The 27307-nt window shown below is 52.9% G+C and overlaps 1 protein-coding gene across 2 annotated transcripts in view; it reads left to right on the top strand.

Annotated features, from left to right (window-relative positions):
• Positions 1–1134: 1134 nt before the first annotated feature.
• The window catches only part of ACSS1 (acyl-CoA synthetase short chain family member 1), a 41140-nt gene continuing 14967 nt past the window's right edge, over positions 1135–27307 (top strand). The window contains exons 1-3 of one of the 2 annotated variants that reach the window (XM_065891801.1): positions 1135–1432; positions 9091–9187; positions 23253–23452. In XM_065891801.1, the coding sequence (XP_065747873.1) occupies positions 1141–1432; positions 9091–9187; positions 23253–23452 (589 nt within the window). In that variant the 5' untranslated portion in view covers positions 1135–1140. The remainder of the gene's footprint in view (positions 1433–9090; positions 9188–23252; positions 23453–27307) is intronic. The other variant, XM_065891802.1, reaches the window with a different exon arrangement.

The following is a 27307-nucleotide window of genomic DNA, read 5'->3' as shown; positions in this document are numbered from 1 at the left end:
ACCAGTTTTCAAAACTACCCTTTTCCTTCTGTTTACCTTATTTATTATGTATTTAGTTTGTGGGTGCTGTAATATTTAAGAGTCTGGTTGAGACAAGTTTCTGTGGGTTCCCTTCTATCTTTCCTGGCTTGACAACAAGAACACCACCCCCACTACTGGGCTTCCTGGGTACAGCCCAGGGAGGGAGGTATCACTCCTGTTTCCCCCTCCTCAGGGCTGCATAAGAATAAAAGAGTTGGTGTCTGAAACATGCAACCTGGAAGGGGCACTCAGTGAGTTCATTAGTGGAGGTGGTGTAGGCACAGAGACGTTAAGGAACTCGCCCGAGGTCACAGAGCTAGAAATGCCGGGTTTTGAACCCAGGCCACAGATGCTGGAGCAATGAGCGAAAACTCCCCAGGGTTCCAAATCAGCTACGGTTAGTGGAGCGTTTACTTCTCTACCACATGAAAGCACCGGACCCCAGACCACCGCCCCAGGTCCCCACAGCCTCCTGCGCCCAGGACCAGCTCATAGCCCACAGGGTTTGCTTATGTGTGTGGGCATCTTGGTGGGGGGCGGGGGACGGGTACAGGCCGACCAGGCCGCTAGAGGGTTCACTCGCAAGGGCGCCCAAAAGGATGAATACTTTGCCTTCAGCCTCTGAGATGTTGAATTGACCTAACTGGTGGTCCTCGGACCCACCTAAGGGCCTCGCTCCGTCGGTCTCCTGAGGCCGACCAAGCCGGCTCTCTCCCACGCCAGACAGTTCCGGGCGCCCGGGAGAGCCTGCGTCCGCGGCGCGCGTATTTGCAGGTTCCCGCGCGGCGCAGCCGTCGGGGCTTGAGGACGCACCAACTGAAACCCCGGCAGCCCGCTCTGGGACCACTTCCCCAGCTGCTCCCTCTCGCTTCCCGGCTCCGCTCTAGGGTGGGAGAAGAGAGGAGAGGTGGGACGAGGTGGGGCGGGTAGATTCTTCAGACTGGGACCGGTAGGGCCCGGGGTTGGCCGGAGGGCGGGGTCGGGGGTCGGGGCCTGGCCGGGGCGTTGACCGGAGGGTGGGGCCTGGGCTGGGCGTTGGCCGGAGGGCGGGGCGGGGGCGGGCGGGGCGCGGGCACGCGAGGGCACGGTTGCCACAGCCGCGCGGGGCTCTGAGGCGCGATGGCGGCGAGCTGCTTGGGCCGCGGTGTCGTACGGCTCCTGGGCGGCCTTCGCGGGGTGGGCGCGCGGGGCCTGGCGGCCCCCCGGCTCTGGGGCAGCGCCTCCGCCCCCGCCGCGCCGGCCGGCTCGTACCAGGAGCGGATCGCGCTGGCCGCCAGCGAGCCGGCAGCCTTCTGGGGGCCGCTGGCGCGGGATGTGCTGGTGTGGGACACCCCCTACCACACTGTGAGCGACTGCGACTTCCGCAGCGGCAGGATCGGCTGGTTCCTGGGAGGCCAGTTAAACGTGTCCGGTGAGTGGGCCTGGGGGCTGGGGCGCCCCAGCTCACGCGGCCCGAGGGGACCCCGAGCCCAGCCGGCGGCGGCCCCACATGCTCCCTCCTCAGCGTTCGGGACTCGACCCCGGCGAGCTGCGCAGTCACCCCGCCCCCAACCACTAGCCCCGGAGACTCCCGGCCCGGCCCGACTCCCCAGTCCCGGCTCGGGCACCCGGCGTCCCCCAAGTTTAACTGGGACTCCCACCGTCCCGCACGGCGAGCGCGCCGGGCCGCGGTGGAGGCGGTGAGGGGCTCCAGGAGCAGGACTACCTGCTCTCGCCCCGGCGCCAGAGACAGAACCGAAAAGCTTCTGGCCGATGTCACCGCCAGGTCCCGGCCGGGGACCCGCCTGGGGAGCAGCCCTGCTCGTGTAAACAAATCGAGCCGTGGCGGGTGGCGGGGAGGAGGAAGCCCGGCCGGCAGCGGGAGTCAGCCCGCGGGCGGGAAGGAGGCAATGGTGGGGCCTCCCAGTGCTCAGTTTCACCCTCGCCCCCAAGACCCACGGGGCTGGCTTTAGACCTCGTGCGACTGAGATCCCAGAAGCCAGCTCCACCACCAGTCAGTCCTCTGGTGTCTGCTGAGATTGGATCCACTACTGTTTTTGTCAAGATTTGGGATTGGGGTGGGGTGGGGAAGGGTGCACTGCACCCACCCCCTGCCCAGCAAGCGGAGAAGGCCCAGGAAGTGAGGGAGGGCCCAGGCAGGCTAGGCCTGGGGTGGAGCTGTCAGAGGGGCTGCCTGTCAAGGAGGAAGGGGGTAACTGGGGATAGGTGAGATCTAGGGGGTGTTTAAGGAAAGGATCTGTAGGCCTTGGTGGCCAAGGCCTGAACTGGGCAGTGGGGTCTGAATCTCCCAGGCTCCACCATTTACTGGCCCATTTTTTCTGTTCCTCTGAGCCTCAGTCTCCTCCTGTGTAGGCCGGAGGCAGTAATGCCCACCTGAGGGACTAGTTGTGAGGCCAAGGCACATAGAGTGATGGAACGGGCCTGGCACTTACTGGTGACCAATAAGTCGTAGTGATTTCAACTTCTGAAATTCAGAAGTAGTCATAGAATTATAGGTAGTATCTTGCAGTTATTTTTCAAACAAAGAAACTTAAGGGAACTTCAGACCAGATTTTTTTTATATGGTATATTGCTTTGCTGGTTTAATAAAAATGACTCAGTAGAGAAGTGTTTTCTCTAAACTTGAGTCAGCAGCAAGTGTCCTTGAACTATTGGGAAAAAACCAAACCCTTAGGTTTGCGGGTTTGGCGGAATGCACCCTGGATGGGGGAGAGCTGAGTGCAGAGGGACGGCGCAAAACGATGCAGCTCCTTTGGAAGCTGCCTTGGACTTGGGAGGCCTGAGGCTGCGGGACATTCAAGGTTGACTCTGAACATGTGCCACCTTTCAGTCTCAGATAAGACGGGGGTCGGGGGGTGGGGTGGGGGGGTGGGGGGGATGGGTAACGACAGACATAATGGGACAGGGCCTCCAGAGCCTCACTTGGTCAGGGTCAAGTTCAGGGTCAGGGTGCAGCAGCAAGCAACTCTTCTGCCCCTTTTTCTTCACTTATTTCTCCTTTATGGTTACCTTAGCCAGAAACTGAAAACTGCCTTGTAGAAAAACAGCTTTTCAGCCGTATTCTCACCTCAAATGTGTATGTAACCCACTCATGTGTCAGGAATATCTCTGCTGTTCGCCAGTGTCTGCAAATCACAGAGACGATGGTATGAAAAAGGACCGGGCCAAGCCATGGCTGCCCTGGGAGCCACTAGAAAGTTGTGGGCTGGGTGGGGTGTTCTGGCATGATCTGTCTGTGTGACGATTGTGTGATGATGGCTTGTTCCAAAGGAGCATCGCTTGAAACTCCCTTTACCCCTTCAGGAAGGTCTGTACATACAGCTCTCAAAGTGTGGTCCCTGGACCAGTAGCATCAGCACGACCTGCAAACTTTTTAGAAATACAAGTCCTCAGGTCCCATCCTAGGTGGCCAGAACCAGAAACCCAGGGGTGGGTCCTCCAGGTGCTCCTGATACATACTTGAGGCTGAGAACCACTGACCTATGTCCAACCTGCTAAAGTGGGCAGAATTGGGAATTGTTTAACAGAGACAACTCTGTTAAACAAACAAAAAGAGTCTGTGGGTGGTTCTGTACTGTTGAGTCGTTCCAGGTGTGTCTTTGGAGTCACACCTGGGTTTGAATCCTTGTTTTCCCCGACTGTTCTTTTTTTTTTTTTTAAAGTCTTGCCAAGTGCTTTTTTTTTAGTTAATTTTTTTATTGGAGTATAGTTGCTTTACAGTGTTGTGTTAGCTTCTGCTGTACAGCAAAGTGAGTCAGTTATACATATACATATGTCCACTCTTTTTTAGATTCTATTCCCATATAGGTCATTACAGAGTGTTAAATAGAGTTCCCTGCACTATACAGTAGCTTCTTATTAGTTATCTATTTTATATATAGTAGCATGTATAAGTCAATCCCAATCTCCCAATTTATCCCTCCTTCTCTCCCCTAACTGTTCTTTCGTGCGTCTCCTCTTCTGTAACATGAGAATAGTGGGTAACTGAATTCTGTTACAGTTCCTATTGTTGCCATTTTATTAGTCTCACGGATTCCATGGGTCAGGACTTTGGACAGGGCTGGCAGTGGCTTGCCTCTGCTCTCCATCATCGACGTGACTCTAGTCATCTACGTGCTGCTGACTCCCAGGTCTGGGGCCTGAACTGCAGGCTGGGCTCAGCTGGAGCTGTGGCCCAAAGCACCAACAAGGGGCTTCTCACAGGGTGGTGACTAGGCCCAGGGTCGTTGGTGGCCAGAGGTCCCAGAGACCAAGGCAGAGGCTGCTAGGCTTCTGACCAGCGCCGGGTGACCTGGGGACACCTGGGGCTGCTGTTACCATTGAATGAGAAAACACTTCTAAAGCACTCTGCACTGTCTTTAGAACATTCCTTTCACCCAGTCACTGGCCTTTGTTAATTATTAAGGAATCCTGGAAGGAGGCTGTGACCTTGAACCTGGTGTTCATCAGTGCTGCTAAGCCTGCTGTGCTTCCTCTGAACGGGACCATGGGGATTTCCACCTGATCAGCCTGTTCCAGGAAGCAGGCTGGGGAGGGCACACAGGTGGCTGACGTGGCTCTGAAAGCCCTTCTTGGATCCTGGGAGAGCCAGGCCATTGTTGTAGGGGTGGGTAGGTCGTGGTGTCAGAGGCCCTGGGTTGGGGAGGTAAAGCCACCCCCCCCCTGCAGTGCCACGTTCTGAAAAGGATTCTTTCCAGCTTTTGAAGTTTGGCTCTTTCCCTTGTAGGGCTCAACAGCTGTCTTTGCTCCTTGGGTATAAACACCGAGATGTCAGGCAATTGCAAGTGCAGAACTGGAGGGTAGTGACGCATTGCTTTCAAAACACAAAACTAAACTCTCCTTTGAGTCTGAGTTTAAAAAACAAGTGTGTTTATTCTTACTTTCAAGCTCGGGTATAGAGACACTGTTGTTAACTAAGCATTGAACACAGAGATTCCTTGGACGCTTTTGAGAACGTTCCTTGCAGCAGTGGAAACCATTTCGCTGTAGCTCTCTCCTCTTCATGATGTGCCTCGAATAATTCAGATGGCAGACACACTGAGATGGCAAGAGCCTGCCTCCCGCGTTGCATGGTCCTTCCAGCAACTGAAGTAGCTCTCTCAGGTCCTTCAAAGAACTCTAAGTGGACACATGACCTCAGGTCTCAGAAGGAGCGTCCCTCAGAAAAGTCTGAATCCTCCCCAGTTGTTAGAGACGCGACTTACTTTAAATAGCAGATGCTTCTGGAAAGTTGGCAAATACAATTTTTGTGACTGATATAATACCTCAAATTGTACCAAGGAGGTTTTCTATTTAAATAAAACCTATTGTGAGTTCTTTTGTGAATATTAACTCCCTTATCTCTTCGGATTAAAATTGAATTTCTGTTAAGTAGGGAGGGGCAGGGATGCATTTAAACAACCAGCAAGAGTTTGTTGAATGAAAATGTCTGCCTTTGTGTGTACATGTTTATGATGGAAATGATGACCCTCTCATCACCTTTTCTTAAAAACAAACCCAAACCTACCACACACACCAGCTTACCTGCTTGCAGAGCTGTGACAGGCCTGGGTGCAGACCTGTCCTTAGGTGAATGAGATGATGCTTCATCTCCCATCATACCTGTGACACCAACATGAAGTGTCTGGTGGCCCCCTTGTACAGATGTGGAAATAAAGGCTCCAACTCATGTTTGGTGGTGAACGGTGCAGAAAATGCCCCAGTGCCTCGGAGCCTGCATTCTAATGAGATGGACCGCAGATCAGTAAAGGAGCAGATCCACCCTGGGGAACGTTCTCAAGGTTTTTACAGCTGCTAAGGGGAGAATTAGGAAGTGTGTTCCACCATCCCCTGCCCCCCTCCCGTGTTGAAGGAATCTTAGGGACATGGTCTCTGCCTGCAGGGACGTTCTGACCTGGATGGGGGAGGGTTTAGCGAGCTGGGAAGATGAGTGAGCGCTGAATGGTGTGGTGGGAGGGAGACATCATTGTGTGCTGGGAAACTTGGAAAAGGCTTGACATAAGAGGTCCGGTTTGAGCCAAGCCTTAAATTGCACTCTCTTCTTGCCCAACTCTTCTTGGAAATACTTGGAAAGGAAATTGCCTTGTCTCACTGCCCAGTTCTTTGGGTGGAGACTTTTTTTAAAATGGGGGATGTAAGAGTTTCCTTCCCTTCCTCCTTCCTCTTTTGTTTTCCTCTCTGCTGTTGAGGCAATAGCGGGAGCCATGCATACGTGTTAAGAGCCAACATATACATGGCATTGTAGAGCCATGTCGCCCCACACCCTGCACTGTGCTTTTCTCTGGGCGCTGTGTCATCTGAGTGTTGTCCATGGCAGTTGTGAACTGTGTTTCCCTTGGGGACACAGCCACAACATCTGACCCCATGGCAGGAAAACTCCAGTGGCATCTAATTACTACCGTGACTCCTAGAGTCTGGAACCATTACCACCACCACAGATTAGGAGAGTGAGATTTAGCGGTGCTGTTTAGAGATAAACAAGCGAGTCTGCAGTTAGCGGTTAGCGAGTGGTTGGACAGTGGCCTGGCTCTAGAGCATGGTTTTAACCATGACCCCAGGCCGCCATCCAGTGGAGGTGTGGCCAGATGTCTTACAGAGCTCGCAAGAGTCTTTAATTACTCCTGTCCCCATTGGAAAAAGAAAGGCCCCCTGGAATTGGGAATATACGTACCAGGTAGACGTGAGTGCATGTGTGCGTATGTCTGCCTGTGTGAGCGTGGTCCTGGACCACAGCATCATGTCAGATCTTGGTAGAAGTGAAATGCTCAGGCCCACCCGACCTGCTCAGTCAGAGACTTAGGGTGGGGCCTCGCTACATGCTCATAAGTCCTCTGGGGATCCTGGGGAATTTAGAAGCCCTAATTTAGACCAAAAAGAAAACTTCTTGAGGGACTAAGCCATGAAGATGAGAAGAGGTCTCTTCCCTCCCCTGGGCATGGGGCCAACCTGGTGTCATTTGGACCCCACATTGCCCTCCAGCTCAGGGACTTGGGAGGTCCATCCGTCATCCATAGCTTAGGTGCTTCCTCTGCTCTGAGCCCCGGGTCAGGCTGCAGGTGTCCAAACAGGAACAGGGCATCTGGCCCCTGCCCACAGAGGGGCAGCAAGCTGGATACATTGCAGGAAGAGTTAAGAGTCTGGGAGGCATGAGGTCCAGGGGAAGAGAAGTGCTCTATAACAGAATGAGGACGTGTAGGCTGGGACCTGTGGGAGGGTGGGCACCAGATGAAGGGCAGGAGTGGTGAGGGTGGGACGGTGTACCCCAGGCAGGGTGAATCTGTGCAAAGGCCCCGAGGCAGGAAGGCCTTCAGCAGACTCGGCACGGCCAGTGAGGGGAGGGGACGGGATCCGCCCCTGCTGAGAGTGGTCACTACCTCAGCTGCCAGGCGAGGGTATGGCCTCATCTGCTGCTTGTTCAAGAGAAGCCAGAAATCTGTGGTTTTAGTGTGAAAACTCTTGATTTCTAAACTTTGGACCAGACTGACACACACATTGATGTTGGGTTTATTGTGTAAATCCAGGTTTTGCCACCAAGCCCCTTCTCAGTTTGCCTTCCTGCTTTCCTCTCTTCTATTTTTTTTGGCATTTTTTCTCTTCTATTTTTCTAGTCATTCAAAGAACCTTCCTGTGCAAGTAGTAATTTTGCCCATGACATCTATCTTTATTTATTAAATTTTTTGAGGTATAATTTATATACTTGTTAGGAGCCAGAAAGTTGAAATGAAACTTTTTAATTTGTAAGAGTAAATGACAGATAAAATAACCTGAGAGGGAAAAATGTGACACACACACACAGACACACACACACACAGACACACACACACACAGACACACACACAGACACAGACACACACAGACACACAGACACACACAGACACACACACACAAGCTAAAGTTTGTAAATGTTTTCATGTGAGTTCACCCTGTTGAGGATTATGGGAATCACGTGGTCTGTTATGGGGAGGGCCTCCCATGACTTTGGTCAGAATGGTTTTCCATCAGGAAATATCTGTAGTAACTCGCAGCAGGGTGATTATCAGGTGGTAGTTGGCCTTGGATTCCGGTGGTAGCACCTCAGTGCTGCCTTCCACCTGATGCTGGCCCAGCCCTGTGAGTTAGATGCAGCAGTGGGTGCATCTCCCATTTATGTAGGAGGAGATTGATTTGGAGAAGATAGTAACTGCCCCAAAAAGAAAGAAAAATGTATGTACCTGGACATGAGGGTGACCCTGAAGACCAAGTGAGCAGTGGCTGCTGCCCCCAGAGCTGTTTGTGGTATTTATTCCTCTGCTGATGGGGAAGTGCGTAATGAAAACAGGCCACGAGGGCCGGCTGGAAGGGGCTCTGGCACAAACCGGCCAGAGCCAAGCTCACCCTGAAGTCCAGCCAGTGGTGGTGAATAGGAGGTTAGCAATGAACATGATCCTACTAATCTTCAGGTTGACGGTAAACCAGCACAACTGACCTGTTTTTGCGGGCAGTCATGTGACCTGAGCTTGGGTAATGGAGGGGAAGGGAGCAGAGCCTCCTGGAAAACTAGCAAGGCATTTTGCCATCATTGCATCACTTCTTGGAGCAGGGTGCTGGCTGGACACCTGAGAAGGGATGTGGGCCCTTGTCCTGGATCGCACCTCCACCACATGAGAGCCCACCCCACGCACGCGCACTGATTTGGGGCGCCCTGTTTGCATCGAGTCTTCTTTCCCACAGCCCAGCCTGCGGCACTCAGCCCTGGCCGTGCACGTTAGAACCGCCAGGGAGCCTTGAAAACCACGGGGCCAGTCGGGTCAGGGTCCCCTGGGTGGGGGCCGGGGTTGGGACTCCTGGTGGGAAGCACCTGCTTCAGAGCATTCCCAGGGGTCACCTGTACCTGCGAGGTCATCTTTGTGTAGTGACCACCTCGTTTCTGCGGGCTCTATCACCGTTCTCCTTGCAAGGAAGTAGAAACCCGCCTCTGATGAGGGAAGGGTCCACCCCAGTGAGAGCAGCGCAAACCACTGCAAACCTGACCCTCCCCTTTCCGACTCCAGTGGCACCAAGTGTAATGTCCATGAACCTGTTTTTGTGCAGTCAACTGCTTGGATCAGCATGTTCGGAAGTCCCCGGAGAGCGTCGCTTTGATCTGGGAGCAGGATGAGCCCGGAACTGAAGTGAGGATCACCTACAGGTACCATGTGTCCCCTGAGGGAGGGCCCCTCTGTCGTGCTGGACGTCAGCACCAAACGCTGCTGCCGGGCTGTGACAGGAGGAGCCCCGGCCTCCTTGCCTACCTGGGCAATACTTGTTGTTTTTAGATTCCCCTGGAAGGAGCTGGGTCCTCAGAAACAAATATGACCAACGTTCAAGGCACAGGGCAGACTCTTGGTGCGGTCCCGTGTGACTGTGACCTGTTCTGGGCCATGTTTCCTCTTGGGAAATGTTCTCTGGTCTCAGGAAGAGTAAACATGAACATGGACTGAATAAAGTACACGCTGGGGTAACTAAAATCAGCCCCTCTTAGTGTGCTTACAACTGTGGCTCAACAAATAAAATGGTCTTTAAAAAGGAGCTAAAATAAAACAAACAAAAAGGGGCTCCACCTGATATGTGTATCTGTGACTCCTTAAATAAATTCTTCACGTATTGTGTATGCCAAGCCTGTGTGTTGGGGGGTTTGAGCGGACCCGGCGTCTGGGGGCAGGTGCTAGCCTTAAAGCCCTGCCCCCTCCCGGGACTGGCTTGCTCAGAGGTCTCTGGTCTGTCACCGCATCCCTGCGGGAAAAGCCCTTTACTCAAGCTTCAACTTACCTTTCCAGCGCTATCTCAGGAGGAGGGTTCAGAGGAGCAGGTCCTGACCGCGGGGACCCCTGGTTTCCTGCTTGTTTTTCAGACGCAGGTTTTATCACAGATCCAGGGCACCAAGCCTGGGGAAGCTGTGTTCAGCTGAACTTCTGGATGGAGCAAAGTGACATTCGTTAATCTGCTGTGGCTCCTAGTGCGTCCTGCCTTGCTTGTCCCTCCCCTGCTCCCAATACCCCTCGGCCGTCACAGTCCCTCCCAGCCTTTACTGCCAGTCACTGCACTGACCTGGGTGCCCTGGACAGACACCCTCCTGACTCTATGGGGTCCACGCATCAGCAGCCCTGTGGTCTGGGACCCCCGGGCCCTGCACACTGGAGATGGGGGCACTGCTCTAATAGACAAGCCGCTCCGCTGTTCTTCACCCTTATTGGCCCAACTTGATCTCTGTGTGATTGTCCAGCAGATTAAGTCTCCATGGGTGGGGGTGGAGGAGGTCAGGGGAGTTCAGCTGTGGGCTAATTTTCTCCGGTCCTCCCGTGGACCGGGACCCAGTACTGGGGTTGGGCCGAGTCAGACCTCTGAGAGCCGCTCAGCTGGACTGCTGAGTGTGTGTTTGTAACTGGGGGGGAGTCTCAGGACTGCAGCTATCTTGTTAAAACAAAGAACAACTTCATTTCCATAGCAGAGCAGCCCCGGGCAAGGTATAAACCTATAAGTACAGGCAAAGAATTTATTATTCTCTCTCTAAAAATAAACAAGCTCAGCCTGAAGAAATGGTTTTACAAACTTCAGCTGGTCTTAGTGCCAGGTGACTGTTGTTATTTACTGTTAGAGGGAAAAGAGAAGTGTGTGAACGGGTTGTCTGTAATTGCAGCTAGTTTTTCTTTTCTTTTTTTTTTGCGGTACGCAGGCCTCTCACTGTTGTGGCCTCTCCCGTTGCGGAGCACAGGCTCCGGATGCACAGGCTCAGTGGCCATGGCTCACGGGCCCAGCCGCTCCGCGGAATGTGGGGTCTTCCCGGACCGGGGCACGAACCCGTGTCCCCTGCATCGGCAGGCGGACTCTCAACCACTGTGCCACCAGGGAAGCCCCTGCAGCTAGTTTTTGAGGGACTTGGATTCATAATTTTCCTGGTCATGTTAGGTTTTTGACATGAGATTTTCCTCCTCCTGTCTCAGAGGAGAGCTGCCTACACTTGGTGCTCGTCGTCCTGCCAGCATACAAACTGCCACTAAAATAAAGTGCATTCCTGCCAAGTGTCTCACATGGTGGCACCCAAGGTGCCCCAGGATGGTCACAGGCCTTGGCGACCTGAAGACCAAGTTCCAGACCCATGGTCTGAGCCCTTGAAGGAAACTGCGTGGGGGTGTGGTTCTCATGGGCTGGGGTGCTGGAGGTGGATTCCTGGGGACCACGCCTGTCTGGTCTGTCCTAAGCTTGGGGGACCCATCTCAGTCCTCAGGTGCACAGAGCCTCTCCCTCCTGAGTCTGCTGAATTCCTAAGAGGTGCATTTCTGAAGAATCATCAGAGAGCTTGTAACGTGAACCCTCTCCTGTCCCAAGCCCTAGTGATATGTAGGTCCACATGTGTTGCACAAGCCCTCGCACACACGCCCTAAACGTGCACTTGTCTACAACCTGCTCTTGGTGTTCAAGGATCCTCCGGAACCGCTCTCCTGGGTTGCAGGCACCGCCCTGCTCCTGTTCTGGAAGTTGGGCCATTGCCTAGGGGTGGCCTGTCTGCTGTCTTCAGGGTTCTGAGCACTGGGGTGTACATGCAGCTGCACCTCCCTAGGGTGGGGGAGGCCTGGCAGGACCAGCTTTGGGAACCCCGGGGCAGCAGTGTCCTCAGCCCGGCCCCACCCCGCCTGCAATTGTTGCTTGGCTGGCGGCAATTCCCAGGCGCACCCTGGCAGACGGGCTGAGGCCTCGGGGGCCTGCCGGCTGCGTGGCTCTGGGAGAAGGACAGCCTCGTGGGCTGGGGTTCTGTCCTTCAGGCGCGGTGCTCCCTCCCTGATGGGAGGCGAAGGGGCAGGACCTCTGCTGTCTGGGATCAGCCTGGGATGGCCTGCACGTGTCTCCCGGGGAAGAGGGCAGCCTGTGACCTGAGGCCGGAGCCAGGGCCAGAGGGCCGCCCATCCGATTTCCAGCCCTCCTCTGCCCAGAGGTGTGTTCAGAACTGACCTGAGGGAGCTGTTCTCCCCAGCGAGCCAGCAGGCCTGCAAACCTGGGCCCCCTGGCACTGCCTGAGGCCTCCGAGGCCAGGGCTGCAGAGGCCAGGCAGGCACATAATCTGGGTGGCTCCCAGAGGCTGTGCAGCCAGATAGCACTGGGAGCAGTTCTTTCCAGCCGTCCACGTGCTTATTTCGCAAGATGGTCCTTCACATTCGGTTTAAGCAGACAGATTCTAGAGGCCCTTGGCGATGGGGATGTGGACAAACACAAATCCCTGTCCTCTAGGCAGGTTGTGCAGGGGCTCAAGACCATTGCCTGCCTGGAGCCCGGGCTCTGGGCCAGGGGTTTCCAAGCTGGGGACGGGTAGAGGGCATGGAGCAGAGCAGACACTGTGGCTGGTCCTGGTGTTCTGTGCTCAGGACCTCTCAGTGGAGGGTGCCTGCGCTCGGACAGAGGAGAGAGCAGCCCTAGAGTATTCTCCAGGCTCTGAACCAGGATCTCCCGTGTGAGGCTCTCTGAACAGGGGTCCAGACATGAGTCCTTTAAAAAAAAAGTTTTTTAAAAATTTATTTTATTGAAGTGTAGTTGATTTACAATGTTGTGTTAATTTCTGCTGTACAGCAGAGTGATTCAGTTATACACATACATATTCTTTTTCATATTCTTTTCCGTTATGGTTTATCCCAGGATATTGAATATCGTTCCCTGAGCTCTACAGTAGGCCCTTGTTATTTATCTAAGATGTGACCTTTTAATTAATCTGTAGCATGTTTCAGCCCTGGCCTGGCCCTCCTCTGTGAACGCGGGTTGCCATGGGGCAGCGCTGCTGTGGTCGTGGCCAGGCGGCGCAGCTGACCTGGGCGTCTGGGCTGCAGTGCGGAGAGCAGGCCTGGCACCCCCATGTGCCCACATGTGAGCCGAGTGGAGTTTCCACTGTGGGTCCAGCCCTAGAGGCGATGATTTCTGTAGTTGTTCCAGCTGGGCCTTCTTATGGAGGGGCGTGCACAGTGGGGAGCCCTGCCCAGAGGCGCAGAGTGGACGGCAGGCCCCCTCCCCGCTGCCTGCCTCAGAGCCCCTCGGCCAGCGCGGAGGACGCCTCCTGCCTGGGCCAGCCGACCAGGCACTGGGCGTTACTGGTGCCTAGCGTGGGGGGCCCACTGAGAATACAGAATGGGGCCCAGCACCTGGGGCAGCCCTCTGTCTGGGGCAGCCATACCAGCACCCCTGGGTAGAGGGTGCCGCGAGCTCTGAAGCCTGGAGGCACCTCCTGAGAAGCTGGCTTGTGCCCCGGGCCCCGGGTGTCTTTACGTGGCCACTTGTTAAGGTCACGGAAGGGCCCTGTGGGCTCTGGGGGGAGGAAGCAGGAAGTTGCTGTAACGCCGCCGTTGGAGAAGACTTTGAGGAAGTGCTGGGGGGTTGGGTTTTGGGAGGCCGAGGAGGGGAGGCCCGAGCATGGAGGCCGAGGGCAGGGCCGGCCAGCGCACTGTGGGGTGAGGTGGCGGGGTGGGCGGAGGCCTGTGTTCCCGCCTGCTTTGTCCCCAGCTGTGTGTGACCTGGAGCAAATCTCCAGCTCTCCGACCCTGCTTTCTCCTCCACTGGGTGTTGAGCAGCACAGGGGAGTGAAAGCCCAGACCTGGGTCTGGGAGGATGTGGGTCTGATTTGGCTGTAGGTCGGGGCAGGTGAAGGGAGGTCAGTAGAGGATTTCAGATTTGACGAGGGGAAGGGCACGGGTGGCCCTGCGGCTGCTGCGGCCGGGAGGGCCGGGTGGGGTTTGCAGGGAGAGGTCCTCACATCAGGAGAACAGTTTGGAGCCCGCCAAAAGGCAGCCCCCCGACCCTTGCACCTGGTGCTTCTCACCCCCAGATTAACTACAGTTTGCAGTGAGCAAACTCCGTTATTAAAATATTAGGGCAACTGAAGGGTAAGATCATTAATGGACATAGTGAGGCTGAGGGTGGGGTGCTTTGGGGTGAACCAGGGCCGGTGACCATGAGGCTCCAGGACAGGGGCCCCTGGCAGGCAGGGTAAGTGGGTTTGTCGGTGGGCTCTCCTCGGCGGAGGCACCGGAAGCTAGTGGCTGCCAGGCTTGCGTGCAGTGTCCCCTGCTGACCTCTGAGTAACTCTGATTGCAAAACTTGGTCAGGAATCCCCGTGCTGGCTCTCAGAATCCGGTAGGAGCTCTGGGTTACTTGGATGGAGCTGGTTTTAAACCAGCATTTAACTTTCCTTTAAGACTTGGCTCCAGATTTTGAAGCTGGCAAGTGCTTTGAATCTTTCTATATGTGACACTTAGTTTTCTTTCTCATTCTTTTGGGCAAGCTGAGGCTCTTGGAATTTCACATTTTACAATGGCCCTGTCTTGGGACTGCAGCAGGAATGACCTCCACAGAGAGTTGAACCTCCTTGATGGGGCCCTTTCTGGGAACCCTCTGGCGGACGTTTAGTTGGAGGACCACACATAACAGATGTCTCCCTTGGAGCTGGATGCCTGCTTTTTGTGAACTCCCTTCTGCTGTGCAGGGGATGCTGGAGAGGGCTGCATTGTGGGAGGTGGAGGGGCAGCAGCCTGCGGAGGGAAGGGGCGCTGGCCCCGTGGGGACCAGTCTTTAAGGAGGTGCTTCTGTTCCAGCTGTGTGGTTCGGCTTCTGGCAGCTGCAGACCTGGTGGTGGGAGGGGGGCCGACAGCCTTGCTGTGGCTGTGCTGGGTCCCCTCTGGGGCAGCACAGAGGCCTGCTCGGGTGCTTGTCACCCCAGGCCCCTCCCCCACCCTCCCCGCCCACTCCTTGGCCACTTCCTCTTCCGGCTGAGATGGAAAGTCAAGGCCCCTGGAAGGAGCAGCCTGGCAGGCAGCCCTGAGACCCTGCAGGGCCGCCCTGATGCTTGGCTGACATGTAGCCCCCCGTGCCCACCGTGCTGGACCCTTCTGTCTGCTGCCCGAGACCCGCTTGCAGGAGGGTTCCCTGTAACCAGCCAGGGGCTGGCTGTCCTCCAGGTCCCCGGGCCCTAACCCTGGCCCTGACCCTAAGGCTGGGGCAGTCCCCGCTGCGTGGGCCCCTGGCACTTACGATCTTCGTTTGGATTCCCGGTCATCCTGGGTTGTAAAGTGAGGGACCTGATGCCCAGCGAGCTGAGGGGGCTCTCAGGCTCACCCAGCTGGAAATGCCAGAAACAGGGTTTGGACCCAGCAGTGTCTGATCTGCGAGATGTGCTGTGGCATCTTGGAGGCGGTGAAGGTGTAAATGGCGGGCTGCCCTGTGGCGCTAACTTGGTGACAGGCCTGTAGGTCCGTGTGCAGACATCGCACCCCTTCACTGACCAGGGCTATGTGTTCCAGGACCTCCAAGACAAGGAGTCGCATGTTAACCGCGATTCCAGCTGGGGAGGAGAGGTCAGTGCCTGAGGGCTCCAGGTGGCCTCTAGGAGGGACAAGGGATGGCTGCGGAACAAGGTGGGCCTAGAGACTGTGGAGTCCTGGTGTGACGGCGGGGCCGTGAGGAGCAGAAAGCGCACGTGCTGGAGGGGCTCTGGGGACCTTGGGGCCCTGGAGGCAGGAGGGGTCACTTTGGGTACGAGAGGAGGGGCAATGGGCCAGGTTAGGGGACCTGCCTGGCCCTTCATTCTGTCTCCTGACCCACTGTGTCTGTCTTGGACCTCATCCGAACCTGGGAACAGTGGGGGTCTGGATGGGGGAGAGGCCTGGCAATTTCCCATCAACAGATCCAGTTAAACTTCCTCTGGGAAGCTGGAGCGAGGTTTCTGGGCCACTGGGAGGGTGGATTCCTTTGCTTCATCTGGGCCGACAGCCCCATTCTCCCTGCTGGTTGTCCTTGGACTGGGGCCTCAGACCGCTCTCGCTCAGGGCTACCAGCCTGCGGGAGCCTCTGGGGTTCTTCGTGTGTTGGCACTTCCTGCCTCGATGTGAGCGGGGCTCTGAGTCTGGAAAGGAAAGAACTTCTTTTCCGGAGACAAGACTCGGGCTGAAGGCCAGTGCCGAGGTCCAAGGGAAATCAGGTGTGAATCAGGGAAGAGGACAGACCTTTTCTCAAGTCTGACCTGTCACTTCTGTTCCACCAGGGCTGCGTCAAGAGTGGGAGAGAAAGACTTAGGATGAGAGGGAGCTGGACCCTGGGGCAGGTGGTTCTGAATGTGGAGCCAAACACTGAAGCGTGAAGAAAAGCACGCCCACCCCGCCCCAGTTCTCCTCCATCCTGATTAGAGGAAGGCTCGATTCAACCACAGTGAGCGGTTTTGAACACTTCTCTTGCTCATTTCAATCCAAGGAAAAATGTTACATAAATAACGATGGAGTTGGCAGATGGCAAAAATCCTCAGGTTTGGGAACCTTTGAAATAGGGTGTCAGTTATTCTGAAGCTGTGGGTTTTGAGAGCTGCCCTTGGAGCCAGGCTTGGGTTTGAATCCTGACCTGACCCTTGACCCTTTCAGCTGAATAGCCTTGAGAAGTCACTTAACTCCTTTGTGCCTCAGTTTCCTCATCTGGAAAATGGGGTCGTGATGGTAGCTCCCAGCCCACGGGCTGTTGTGAGTGCTCCACGGATGTGCCTAGGGTTCAGAGCAGCGCTGTTCCTGCTGTCACTGAAGGAACTGTGCATGTGGTGGCAGTGGGCGGGGAGGAGGAGGCTTCCCTGGGCAGTAACACGAGCGGGTTGGGGAAGGCTGAGGAGGCAGGAGCCCGTGGGCCTGCAGGTGGCCGAGGCTGGCCCGGAGAGGAGGCCCCTTGTGGTCACAGTGGGTGGCAAGCGTGGCTGGAGAAGACGGGGCAGCTGGTGGAGGTGGTGGGGTGACAAGGCAGGTGGCGGATGGGCGGGGTGCACAGGCATGGCGGTGGGCCTACCTTCCCTCCAGGCTCCCGGAACCCCAGGCCATTGCCAAGTGCCTGGAATCTGTAGCTGGCCGCAGCCCTGACTGTGGATGACGCATCCTCAGACCCACCGCCCACCCCAAATGAGGGCTTCCCATCAACAGCCACGGCAGGGCGCGTGGAGCAGGTGGGCCTTCAGGGGAGGGATTCTCGAACCGCATTCACATACACTGGTGACTCTCATTCACCCTGAGCCAGTGACACGGCTGCCTGAGATTTACACAGAAGCAAACTGACATTTTCACTCTCCTTCCTGCTGTTAAGGAACCACTGATTTTCACCAATTTTATTTTTCTGCCATTCTGCAATAATTATAGCTACTGTTTATAGGATCCGTTTATATGTGCCTAGGACTTCATATTTGGTCTTAAGTCTGTTTGGGCTGCTATGACAAAACACCACTGACTGGGCGGAGTGGGGGGGCTTATAAATAACAGAGACTTATTTCTCACAGTTGTGGAGGCTGGAAGTCCAAGATCAAGGTGCCAGCACGGTCACCTGCTGGTCAGGCCCTCCTCCTGGGTCACAGCCAGCGCCTTCCTTTTGTGTCCACACATGGTGGAAGGAATAAGGGAGCTCTGTGGGGGTCTCACTTATAAGGGCACTAATCCCATCATGGGGCTCCACCCTCGTGCCCTAATTACCCCCCCCCCCCAAGGCCCCATCTCCTAATACTATCATCTTATCATCTTTGGGGGTTAGGATTCTGCAGACATTCAGACCACAGGAGTCCTCGAGACCACCTTAGCAGTGGTCCTATTATTAGGCCATTCTATGGTTGAGACAGTCTAGACCCTGGGTGTATGAGGAGCTGGGTGGGAGCCCCATCTCTGATCAGATGTCGTTCACTGAGGCACTCTCCTGAGAGGGAAATTCTCTGAGTCCAGAACTTTCTGCAGAGTGTAGCAAAACCTCAAGGAGAATACATTTATTTTTTGTAATAAATTTAGAAAACATGCAGCTTTAGTGATTGTAAGCTCACTGGCTGGCCTGGTGTCAGCTGTGGCAGTTCAGCTCTTGTTTCCTGTGAATGCTGAGTGTGTCCGGGGCCTTCCTTGGCAATGGCAGCTTGGGCGTTTTTGTGTCGACATGTGGCAGCTGCTTTATAGTTCACTGCAGCTTACCTTCGCTCAAGGTCATGGTCACGTGATCAAATCATGACGTGAGAGGAATTTCATACTTGGGTTATGAGCCTGCTCAGCTGAATTTCCTGGGCTTCTGTTCTCTCGGTGGCAGTAAGTAGCAGAGTAAGCACATGTCATTATGTTAGATTAGATTTAGTGGCTACAGTAATGTCTGGGCCAGAGGAGTCTGCCAGAGGGAAGGAGCTGGTCCCGAGGCCTGGTGAGCTTCTCCCTGTGAGAAGGGGACCCTCTTGCCGTGCTCCGCTTTCCGAAAGCCAGCCCTTGCTTCTCTCACCACCTCCATCTTCCAGAAATGGCTTGCTGAAGAGAATATCAAAGTCTAGAGAAGTGTACCGAAGAAAGATGTGTCCTGTCCAGTCCTGCATCTGGACCATGAGGTTGACCCCTCCCCTCAGCACCAGGCTTGAAGGAAAGAAGTGACTGTCACAGGCCTTCCACACACACATCGACACAGTTCCCTGGGTTCCTTCCCTTATCGGCAGAAGGAAACGCAGAGGACAGGAGCTGTGTGCTGGCCTATCAGCGGGGCGGCCCTGCCCATCGCCCTCTCTGAGGGGCAGGATGTCTCCTGCCAGGGTACAGGAGGTACAGGAGGCTGGGAGGCATTTGCGGGGTGGACCTGGCGCTCATGGTTAGAGCTCGGGCTCCAGTCACCCTGCACCCGCCAGGGCTCTCGTCCTTTCTTGCTTACCTGCTCTTCCTTTCCAGTCCACAGATATCTGTTGCATACCTTCTCTGAGCTAGGCCGGGTTCCAGATGCTGGGAGGAAGGCAAAGAACAAATCCCTACCCAAGTAAAGCTCATACTCAGTGGGGCAGGTGGACACAGAAGGAGGTAGCCTCTTTTCCAGTGTTTATTTAATGAGCACAAGAGCCAGAGTAATGGTAATGGTAGCAAGTAAGCAAGGCATGCATTCCGGATGCGTTTCTTAAATACAACAGCACCACACACACACACACACACACACACACACACACACGCACACAAACGCACCCGGCTTATCTTACTTCCCCTGGGGCTGTCCAGCTGTGTCCTGTTTTGGATTGAGCTGGGCCAGAGGTGCCTTTCTTCTGTCTGTGTTTGGGCAGATGTCGTGTTGGTTACGGATTAGCATTGGATGAATGCTCCTCCCACTTGAAGCTTAGAGTTGGCTGTAGAAGATTTCCTTCCTTCCCCCAAGGCCAGGCAGCATTTTGCTGGTGTTCAGCACCCTGAATATAAGGCCAGTCTGTGTATTTGTGCCTGTCATTTGCATGCGTCCACATGGAAGGCATGGCCCTGAGGAGTCTACTCAGACAAACGTGATCTTATTCAGAACCTGCATGACGAATGCTATATTTCTCCCGGCACTTGAAAATAGAACTCTAACTCATTTTGTTGAGATCATTTCTCAGAAAGCCGCGTGTCACTGTCCCTTGGAAAGATCTCGCAGGCAAGGAGGAAGCCAGTGCATCCTGCAGTAACAGCCCAGAGCACCCATCACTGAGTGGCTGCATTCTCTGTTTGATACAGAAACAGCATTTCGGTTTGTGAAAGTCTGAGAAGTTATGAGTATCCAAGAACTGCTTTTGAATGATTTTTGAGTACCTCACGTAACAGGATCACTTGAATAACACTTACTTTTTTGTGATTTGAAGACCTAGGTTTGCTGACCATATATTCCAGTGGTCTAAGTCTGGAGAAGATTGCTAATGAAAAGCAAAAGCTTAAAATGAAAAATCCAAGTTTAAAAATATAATGGATGAACTGGAAAGATGAGGAGAAATTGAGATGGAATTAAATAGGGACAAATGGATAGTCTGGAAAGTCCGATTTTAAAAATTAATTTACTGACTGTGATATGGAGGACCCCTGTTCAGAGTCTTGTTCTGTGTGTAGCGATGGTCAGTGGGTTAGTGACCGCATGTTGAATTTGGGCCACCTTTGTCAGGCATTAGAAAATAAGTGTATTCTTCATTTACATGGTTAAATATAGAGTTGGAGTCAAGGGTCTGCGTTCTATATTCTGACCCGGGCAGATACCATGGGAATCCCGGGGTCCGTTTGGTAACCTGGGGGTTTCTAGAGAATGGGAGTGGCGTCATGGAGGGCTGGGCAAGAGAACCTGGGAGAGAAAAGGCTTTGCGAGGTAGTGTTGGGGGTTATTCAGGAATCTGAAGGGCTATCATTGAATGACAGATTTTCTCTGGACATCTTTAAAGGGCTGAGCTGGGACCAAGGGGTGGAAGTGGAACAGCTACAAGTCTTGGCCTGATTCTAGGAAGACTGTTTAGTGCTGTGTGGGGTGATTCCCAGCAACGTGATGTTTAAGCAGAGGCTGGACCGCTGTGACCAGGAACCCCAGGGAGGCTTCAAGGATCTCTTCGACCTTGAGTTTTATGGCCTTAGCAGAGAGGATGGGAAGGGGAGTGAACTCGAGAGATTTACCCGGATCAGATTCTTTACCACAAACTTCTCTGGATGCAGCGGCAAGGGTGTGGGACCCAGCAGACTCAGTTCCAGGGCCCATGAGAAGGCCCCTCGATCCTCCAGGGAACCCCTGGGCTACTTCAGCTTGGTCTCCAGACCTTCCCGGGGCTATAGGTCAGCTGCCCAGCTCTGACCGCCGGGCAACTTCTGCCCCTGAAGGGAGTCCTTTCCGCTTTGCTGCCTTTCTCCTCCTCCCCACGGCCAACCTTTCCAGAAAGCTCTCCCTGCTGCCTCAGTAATTGTACCAGAAGCTGAGGTGATAAACGCCCATCACACTTTCATGTGCCTTCATTTCCCCAGTGGGAGCTGGATTGCAGGAGGACACTTTCCCTGTCGTTTCTTTGTCTGGTGCCCTACTCGCCCCCATGGTGCCTAGTATGGAATTTTTAACATCTTACAAATTCATCAAAATGAATTAGTTGATTTTAGTACTTCTAGAAAGTAATTTCAAACAAAGACGTCTGATGGTAAAGATAATCTCTACTGAATGTTTGGCCGGGTCCTGAGTGGGTGAAGCTTTTCATTAACACTCGTGACAGTTAAACAAGGTGGAAGGGGCCTGCTGTTTCTCAGGTGATCCTGTGGCAGCTGAGAAAGGTGAGCTCCCATGCCCGTGCAACTCCTATAGAAAGTAACCTAGGCCTCTCTGTCTGGACGGCTCTGTGCCTTCCTCGACTTCAAAATGCTGCCTTCCGTCTGCAGAAAAAGGACTGGATGTCATCACCACTGATCTCTGACGCACTTGAGCCTCCATCTCCCCAGCACTGACTCCTTAAGTCCTTAGCGCTGTTGAAAATGGCACCTGCGCTGGGCTTAAGTTATCCTTCTGTGTGACTGACCATAGCTGCCTCTTGAGTGCTGTCACAGACTATCCTAGCCTCCTCCCCGCACGCAGGAGGCGTGTTTCTGGGCCCTGGCTCCGGGGAGTTTGCTGTTGGGGGCTGTCGGGGTGCTCTTTCTTTCATCACAAGCTCAGGTGCGGGGTGGATGGGGTCAGTGAATGGTGCTTTTGTCCTCCTAAAGCCTTAAGGAGAAAGGATAGGGTCCTACCAGAGAGGCAGTGTGCCAGCCTGGGCAGGAGTCGAGGGGGAGCGCAGGCTGCACTCGTGTTACCCGAACCAAACTTGGGTCCGTCCGCTCGCCCGTGCACAGTAAAGCCAACCTACTGACACCGGGTTGGAGTGAAGGAAAGTGCAGCGTTTACTGCAGGCACCAAGCAAGGAGTCCAGGGCCGCTGGTGCTCAAAACACCCCACTCCCCGATGGGTTTCAGGAAAGCCTCTTTAAAGGCAAGGTGAGGGAGGGGAGTCCCAGGGTATGTGATCAGCTCACCACAGTTCTCTGGTTGATGGTGACTAACAGGGCTGTTAACATAATCAATCCTCAGGCTCCAGTAGGTCCAGAGGCTACAAGTAGGTAATTTCTTCCGTCTGGTGGGGGTTTTAGCATCTGTAAAACAACTCAGGAATGTGCATCAGATACTATTATCTAGGTACTTTAGAGAGGAGCTAAAGCAGAGGATATGGGGGAGGGGTCTGTCCCTGGAAGGCCCCATAATGTCCTGCTTGGTTACACTAGTGATCTCTCGTCTGGTCTCCCCCAGGGCCTGTCACTGCCCACCCTTCATTTCCTGCTGGCCCTTGCTGGGCTGCCCCTTTCTGGGCCTCTGAGCACAGGGCAACCACAAACGCTCCTGGGTCTTGGCCAGGAAGGGTGGAGCCACGTGGGTGGGGTGGACTTACTCTGCCCTTCCATGCCAGCTTTCTGTTAAATAACAAATACAGCAAGTCATGCGCACTGAGATTATGAGCAACATTGGAGCTATGATTTCGAGTGTTTAAAATATTTCTGTTTAAATTGTTTAAAAATTATTTAAGAAACTAAGTTACAGATGTTGTATGTGCTTTAAAAGTCTACAGTGACCCTTAAATTTGTGTCCTCATACGCTGTATTGAAAAGAAACCATCAATGAATTTCAAATGCAATATAATTTTTTCCTTTGGAAGAAAAAAAAAATATAAAAAAAAACAAATACAATAAAACAAGAGCAGTGACAATGGGAAATGTCCCTTCCTGTGGGAAGTGGGGTTCGGTGGGACCACGTGGGAAGCAGTGCTGAACCCAGCGTCCACCTGCTTCTGCTCTCCTGCACTTTCCTCCATTTCCTGCTCTGGTTTCTGGTAGACTGTCATCCTCTCGGGGTTGTGTTGGGTCACGTGCTAACCCCAAGCATATCAGCTTGTTCAGCGGGATGCTGCTCTCTGACTGGCTGGCCAAGCCTAAGCCCCTGGAGTGGAGGCAGGGGCCATGTGGGCACGGGAGGCGGGGCACAGTGTCCTGGTCCCTCACCACCCAGCCCTGCCCCGGGCTGCGGGTCTCTTTCCTTCCCAAATCACTGAGGCTTCACAGAGTTGGGGTCCCCTTCCCGGGGTCCCCTGCCCAGCAAGGCCTGTGCTGACCCAGAGAACAGGGGCCTCTCGGGGAGGACGTGTCAGAAGGCTCCGGGACCGGATGACCCAGGTCTCTGAGAAGCTCTGCTCTCAGTGGATGCAGGGACAGGCGATTTTTCTCAGCATTGTGGCCGTGAATCTGTGTCAGGACAAGCTTACAAAGTTACAGTGTTTTCTGAAAAGAGCCTTCCATGCATCAAGTGTTGGAGTGGCTGCCCTCCCCCTGGCTGGCCGGGGCTCCAGTGCCTGCAGTTTGCAGAATTATTGCAGCCAAATGACTATGCGTTCTGGCCCTCCCCTTCTCTGACAGCCCTCCCTTCCTTGTGCCGCAGGGAACTGCTGGAGACCACGTGCCGCCTGGCCAACACGCTCAAGAGGCATGGAGTCCACCGAGGGGACCGGGTAGCCATCTACATGTCTGTCTCCCCACTGGCTGTGGCCGCAATGCTGGCTTGCGCCAGGATTGGAGCCATCCACACTGTTGTCTTCGCTGGCTTCAGTGCGGGGTCCTTGGCTGCGAGGATCAATGATGGTGAGCACGTGGGCAGTGGGAGGGAGGGAGGAACCTGGGTCGCCTGGCCTTCAGGGACTTAGCGTGGTGACAGACATCACTGAAAGTCACACATACAGATGATGGACACTACCAAGGACAGCGCATGGCTGAATGAACATTTGCTCTATCAGCTGAGATCTGAGTGCGTTGGATTTAACCAGATGAAGGAAGGGAAGATTCCAGGTGGAGGGAGTGGCATATGTACCCACTGGAGGAGGCTGTGTGGCTGCAGTGCAGGAGGGAAGAAACGTAGGGTGAGATGAGGCTGGGGAGATATGGGGAAGATTCCACAGGTCAACAGCTAGAAGCCTTCTGTGATGAGGACTGATGGGGTGGGCCATCTCCTGAGACTTGGAGTCAGGTGTGGGCCTCGTGGTGTGTCTTTAAGGCCTTCTGTCTGCAGGTAGGTCAGAGCCTCCCAGACAGGTGTGCAGAGCAATATCGTCTCCTTCCTTTTTCTGGTGTCGGAGGGCTGGGTGTCTGAATGGTGGCCTCGTGTCTGTGCAGCCTGACCCCTGCTCCCTTGAGATCCTAGAGGGTTCCCTGAGCTGGGTCCCCTGGGGGCTGTTGGGAATTCTTTGTGTCTCATAGAAGACTTGCCTTTGGGTAATGGACAGAGCTGAAGGGCATAGTTCTCAGACCTCTGTTGACCACTCTCTTTAGGAAAGACTGGGGAGCCTTTCTGTTCCCTTTCAACATTTCCCCTCTAATTTCAAGCATTGGTGCTGCTCCTCCTTTCTCTCTCTCTCTGAACTCCGTAGCACCTCCTGTGTGCCAGGTTTTGTTTTAAGCAGTTTGTGAAGGCCATCTCTCTTCATTTTAACTTAGTCTTCATAAATATTATATGAGATAACGCTCTTGCTATTTCTAGCCTCTCCCTTTTTCTATTACCATTGAGCCATTTTAAAGTGCACAGTTCAGAGACATTAAGCACATCCACAGCGTTGTACAGCCGCCATCACTATTCCAGAACTTTCCCGTCGTCCCGAATGGACATCTCATACCCGTTAAGCAGGCATTCCTCATTTCCCCTCCATCCAGCCTCTGACAACCACTAATCTGCTTTCTCTCTCTCCGATTTGCTTGTTCTGGAGGTTTTGTAAAAATGAACTCCTACGGTATGTGGCATTCTGTGTTCTACTTCTTTCACTAAGCATCACGTTTTCAAGGTGCATCTATGTTGTAGTGTGTATCAGTATTTCATTTCTTTTTGTAGATGAATGATATTTGACTGTATGGATAAACCACATTTTGTTTATCCATTTATCTGTTTATGGGTATTTTTACTTGTTTCTACTTTTTAGCTATTGTGAATAGGACTGCTATGAACGTTTATGTATAAGAATACCTGCTTTCAATTATTTGGGTATATACCTAGGAATGGAATTGCTGGCACGTATGGTAAATCTATGTTTAACTTACTGACAAACTGCAAAACTTTTCCAAAGGAGCTATTCTGTTTTACATTTCTACTAGCAATGTATGAGGGTTCCAATTTCTCCAAATCCTCATCAACACTTGTTATTTTCCTTTTTTAAAAAATTATAGCCATCCCAATGGGTATGAAGTGGTATTTCATTGTAGTTTTGATTTGCATTTTTCTAATGACTAATATCATTGAATATCTTTTTATGTGCTTGTCCATTTGTGTCTTCTTTGGAGAAATATCTACTTAAGTCCTTTGCCCATTTTTTTAATTGGTCATTTGTCTTTTTTTTATTGTTGAGTTCTCTAGATATTCTGGATACTGTACCTTTATCAGATATATGATTTGCAATTATTTTATCCCATTCTGTGGGTTGTCTTTTTGCTTTCTCAGTATTGTCCTTTGAAGCACAAAAATTTTTAATTGTGATAAAGTCCAGTTCATCTGTTTCCTTTTGTTGTTTGTGTTTCTGGTATATTATTTAAGACTCCATTGCCAAGAACAACATTACAAAGATTTGCCTCTGTGTTTTCTTCTAAGAGTTTTTTATAGTTTTAGCTTTTTCATTTAGGTCTTTGATCCATTTTTTATTTTATTTTTATTTTTTTTGCGGTATGCGGGCCTCTCACTGTTGTGGCCTCTCCCGTTGTGGAGCACAGGCTCCGGACACGCAGGCTCAGCAGCCATGGCTCACGGTCCCAGCCGCTCCGCGGCGTGTGGGATCTTCCCAGACTGGGGCACGAACCCGTGTCCCCTGCATCGGCAGGCGGACTCTCAACCACTGCGCCACCAGGGAAGCCCCCTTTGATCCATTTTTTTTTTTTTTTTTTTGATCCATTTTTTAAAAAATATTTATTTATTTTGGTTGTGCCAGATCTTAGTAGTGGCAGGCGGGCTCCTTAGTTGCAGTTCCAGGGCTTGCCGGCGCCTTAGTTGTGGGATATAGGCTCCTTAGTTGCAGCAGGCAGGTTCCTTAGTTGTGGCATGCAAAGTCTTAGGGCTCCTTAGTTGCAGCTCCAGGGCTCCTTAGTTGCAGCCCATGGGCTCCTTAGTTGTGGCATGCGGGTTTCTTAGTTGTGGCATGCGAACTCTCAGTAGCAGCATGCATATGGGATCTAGTTCCCTGACCAGGGATCAAACCTGGGCCCCCTGCATTGGGAGCGCGGAATCTTATCCACTGCGCCACCAGGGAAGTCCCAGGTCTTTGATCCATTTTGAGTTAATTTTTGCATATGGTGTGAGGTAAGGGCCCAGCTTCATTTTGTTTGGCCTGTGCATATCCAGTGATACCATTTATTGAAGAGACTGTTTCCTTTGTTGAATCGTCTTGGAACTCTTGTCAAAAATAACTTGACTGTATATGTGAGTGCTTATTTCTGAGTTCTCTATTCTATTCCACTGATCTATATATCTATCCTTGATTTTAGTATGCTGAACCATCCATGCATTCCAGGAATAGATCCCACTTGGTCATGATGTATAGTCTTGTTAATATGCTGCTGGATACAGTTTGTTAGCATTTGGTTGAGGACTTTTGCATCAGTGTTTATAAGGGATATTGGTCCGTAATTTTCTTTTCTTGTGATCTGTTTGTCTGGTTTTGGTATCAGGGTAAAGCTGGCCACACAGAATGAGTAAGAAAGTGTTTCCTCCTCTGCAATTTTTAGGAAGAGTTTGAGAATGGCTGCTGTTAATTTGTCTTTATCTGTTTGGTAGAATTCACCAGTGAAGCCATCTGGTCTTGGAAACTAAGGCACAGAAAGGTTAAGTGACTTGCCTAAGGTCACACTGCTACTTAGTGACAGACCCAGGATTTGAACCCAGGCATTCTACCAATGCTTTTAACATTACATTAGCTGCTCCTTTCCTCTCTTGCTGATGTGGCCACAGTTACCAAGTGTTTCTGTTAAGATTCTTTGAAACAAGCAAAAGCAATTGACCCTGGAGAATTAGTAACTGGATGCCAGGCAACTCCCAGAACTCAGGAATCCTAAACAGCCAGGCCATGGGAAGGCAGGGGCCCAGTCAGCTATGAGGGACTCAGTAGGGGAAAGTCCTATAACTTTTCTCTAGAACTTCGCCATTAAGCAGCTCTTCCCCAGCACCCTACAGCCTCCATGTCCAGCTATTCAGGTGTCAGTTTCCTGGGGGCAAGACCCTGTTGGGACAGGGTGTCTGTGTTCTCTTGGCTCAGTGAGGGTGGTATTTTGGTTATTTATTGCTGTGTTACAAGCTACTCCAAAAGTAAGTACTTAGAAGAGTATATTTTCTTATTATGTTCCATGATTCTGTGGGGCAGGAGTCAGGTGGGCATAGTGGGAATGGCTTCCCTCTGCTTTGTGATATCTGGGATATTGGCTGGATTGGTTTGAATGTTTGGGGGTGGCCAGGGGTCTCTTTCTGTTCAG

The sequence above is a fragment of the Phocoena phocoena genome, chromosome 15, assembly GCF_963924675.1.
Source record: "Phocoena phocoena chromosome 15, mPhoPho1.1, whole genome shotgun sequence".
Taxonomy (NCBI): domain Eukaryota; kingdom Metazoa; phylum Chordata; class Mammalia; order Artiodactyla; family Phocoenidae; genus Phocoena; species Phocoena phocoena.
This window is presented reverse-complemented; position numbering and strand designations above follow the sequence as displayed.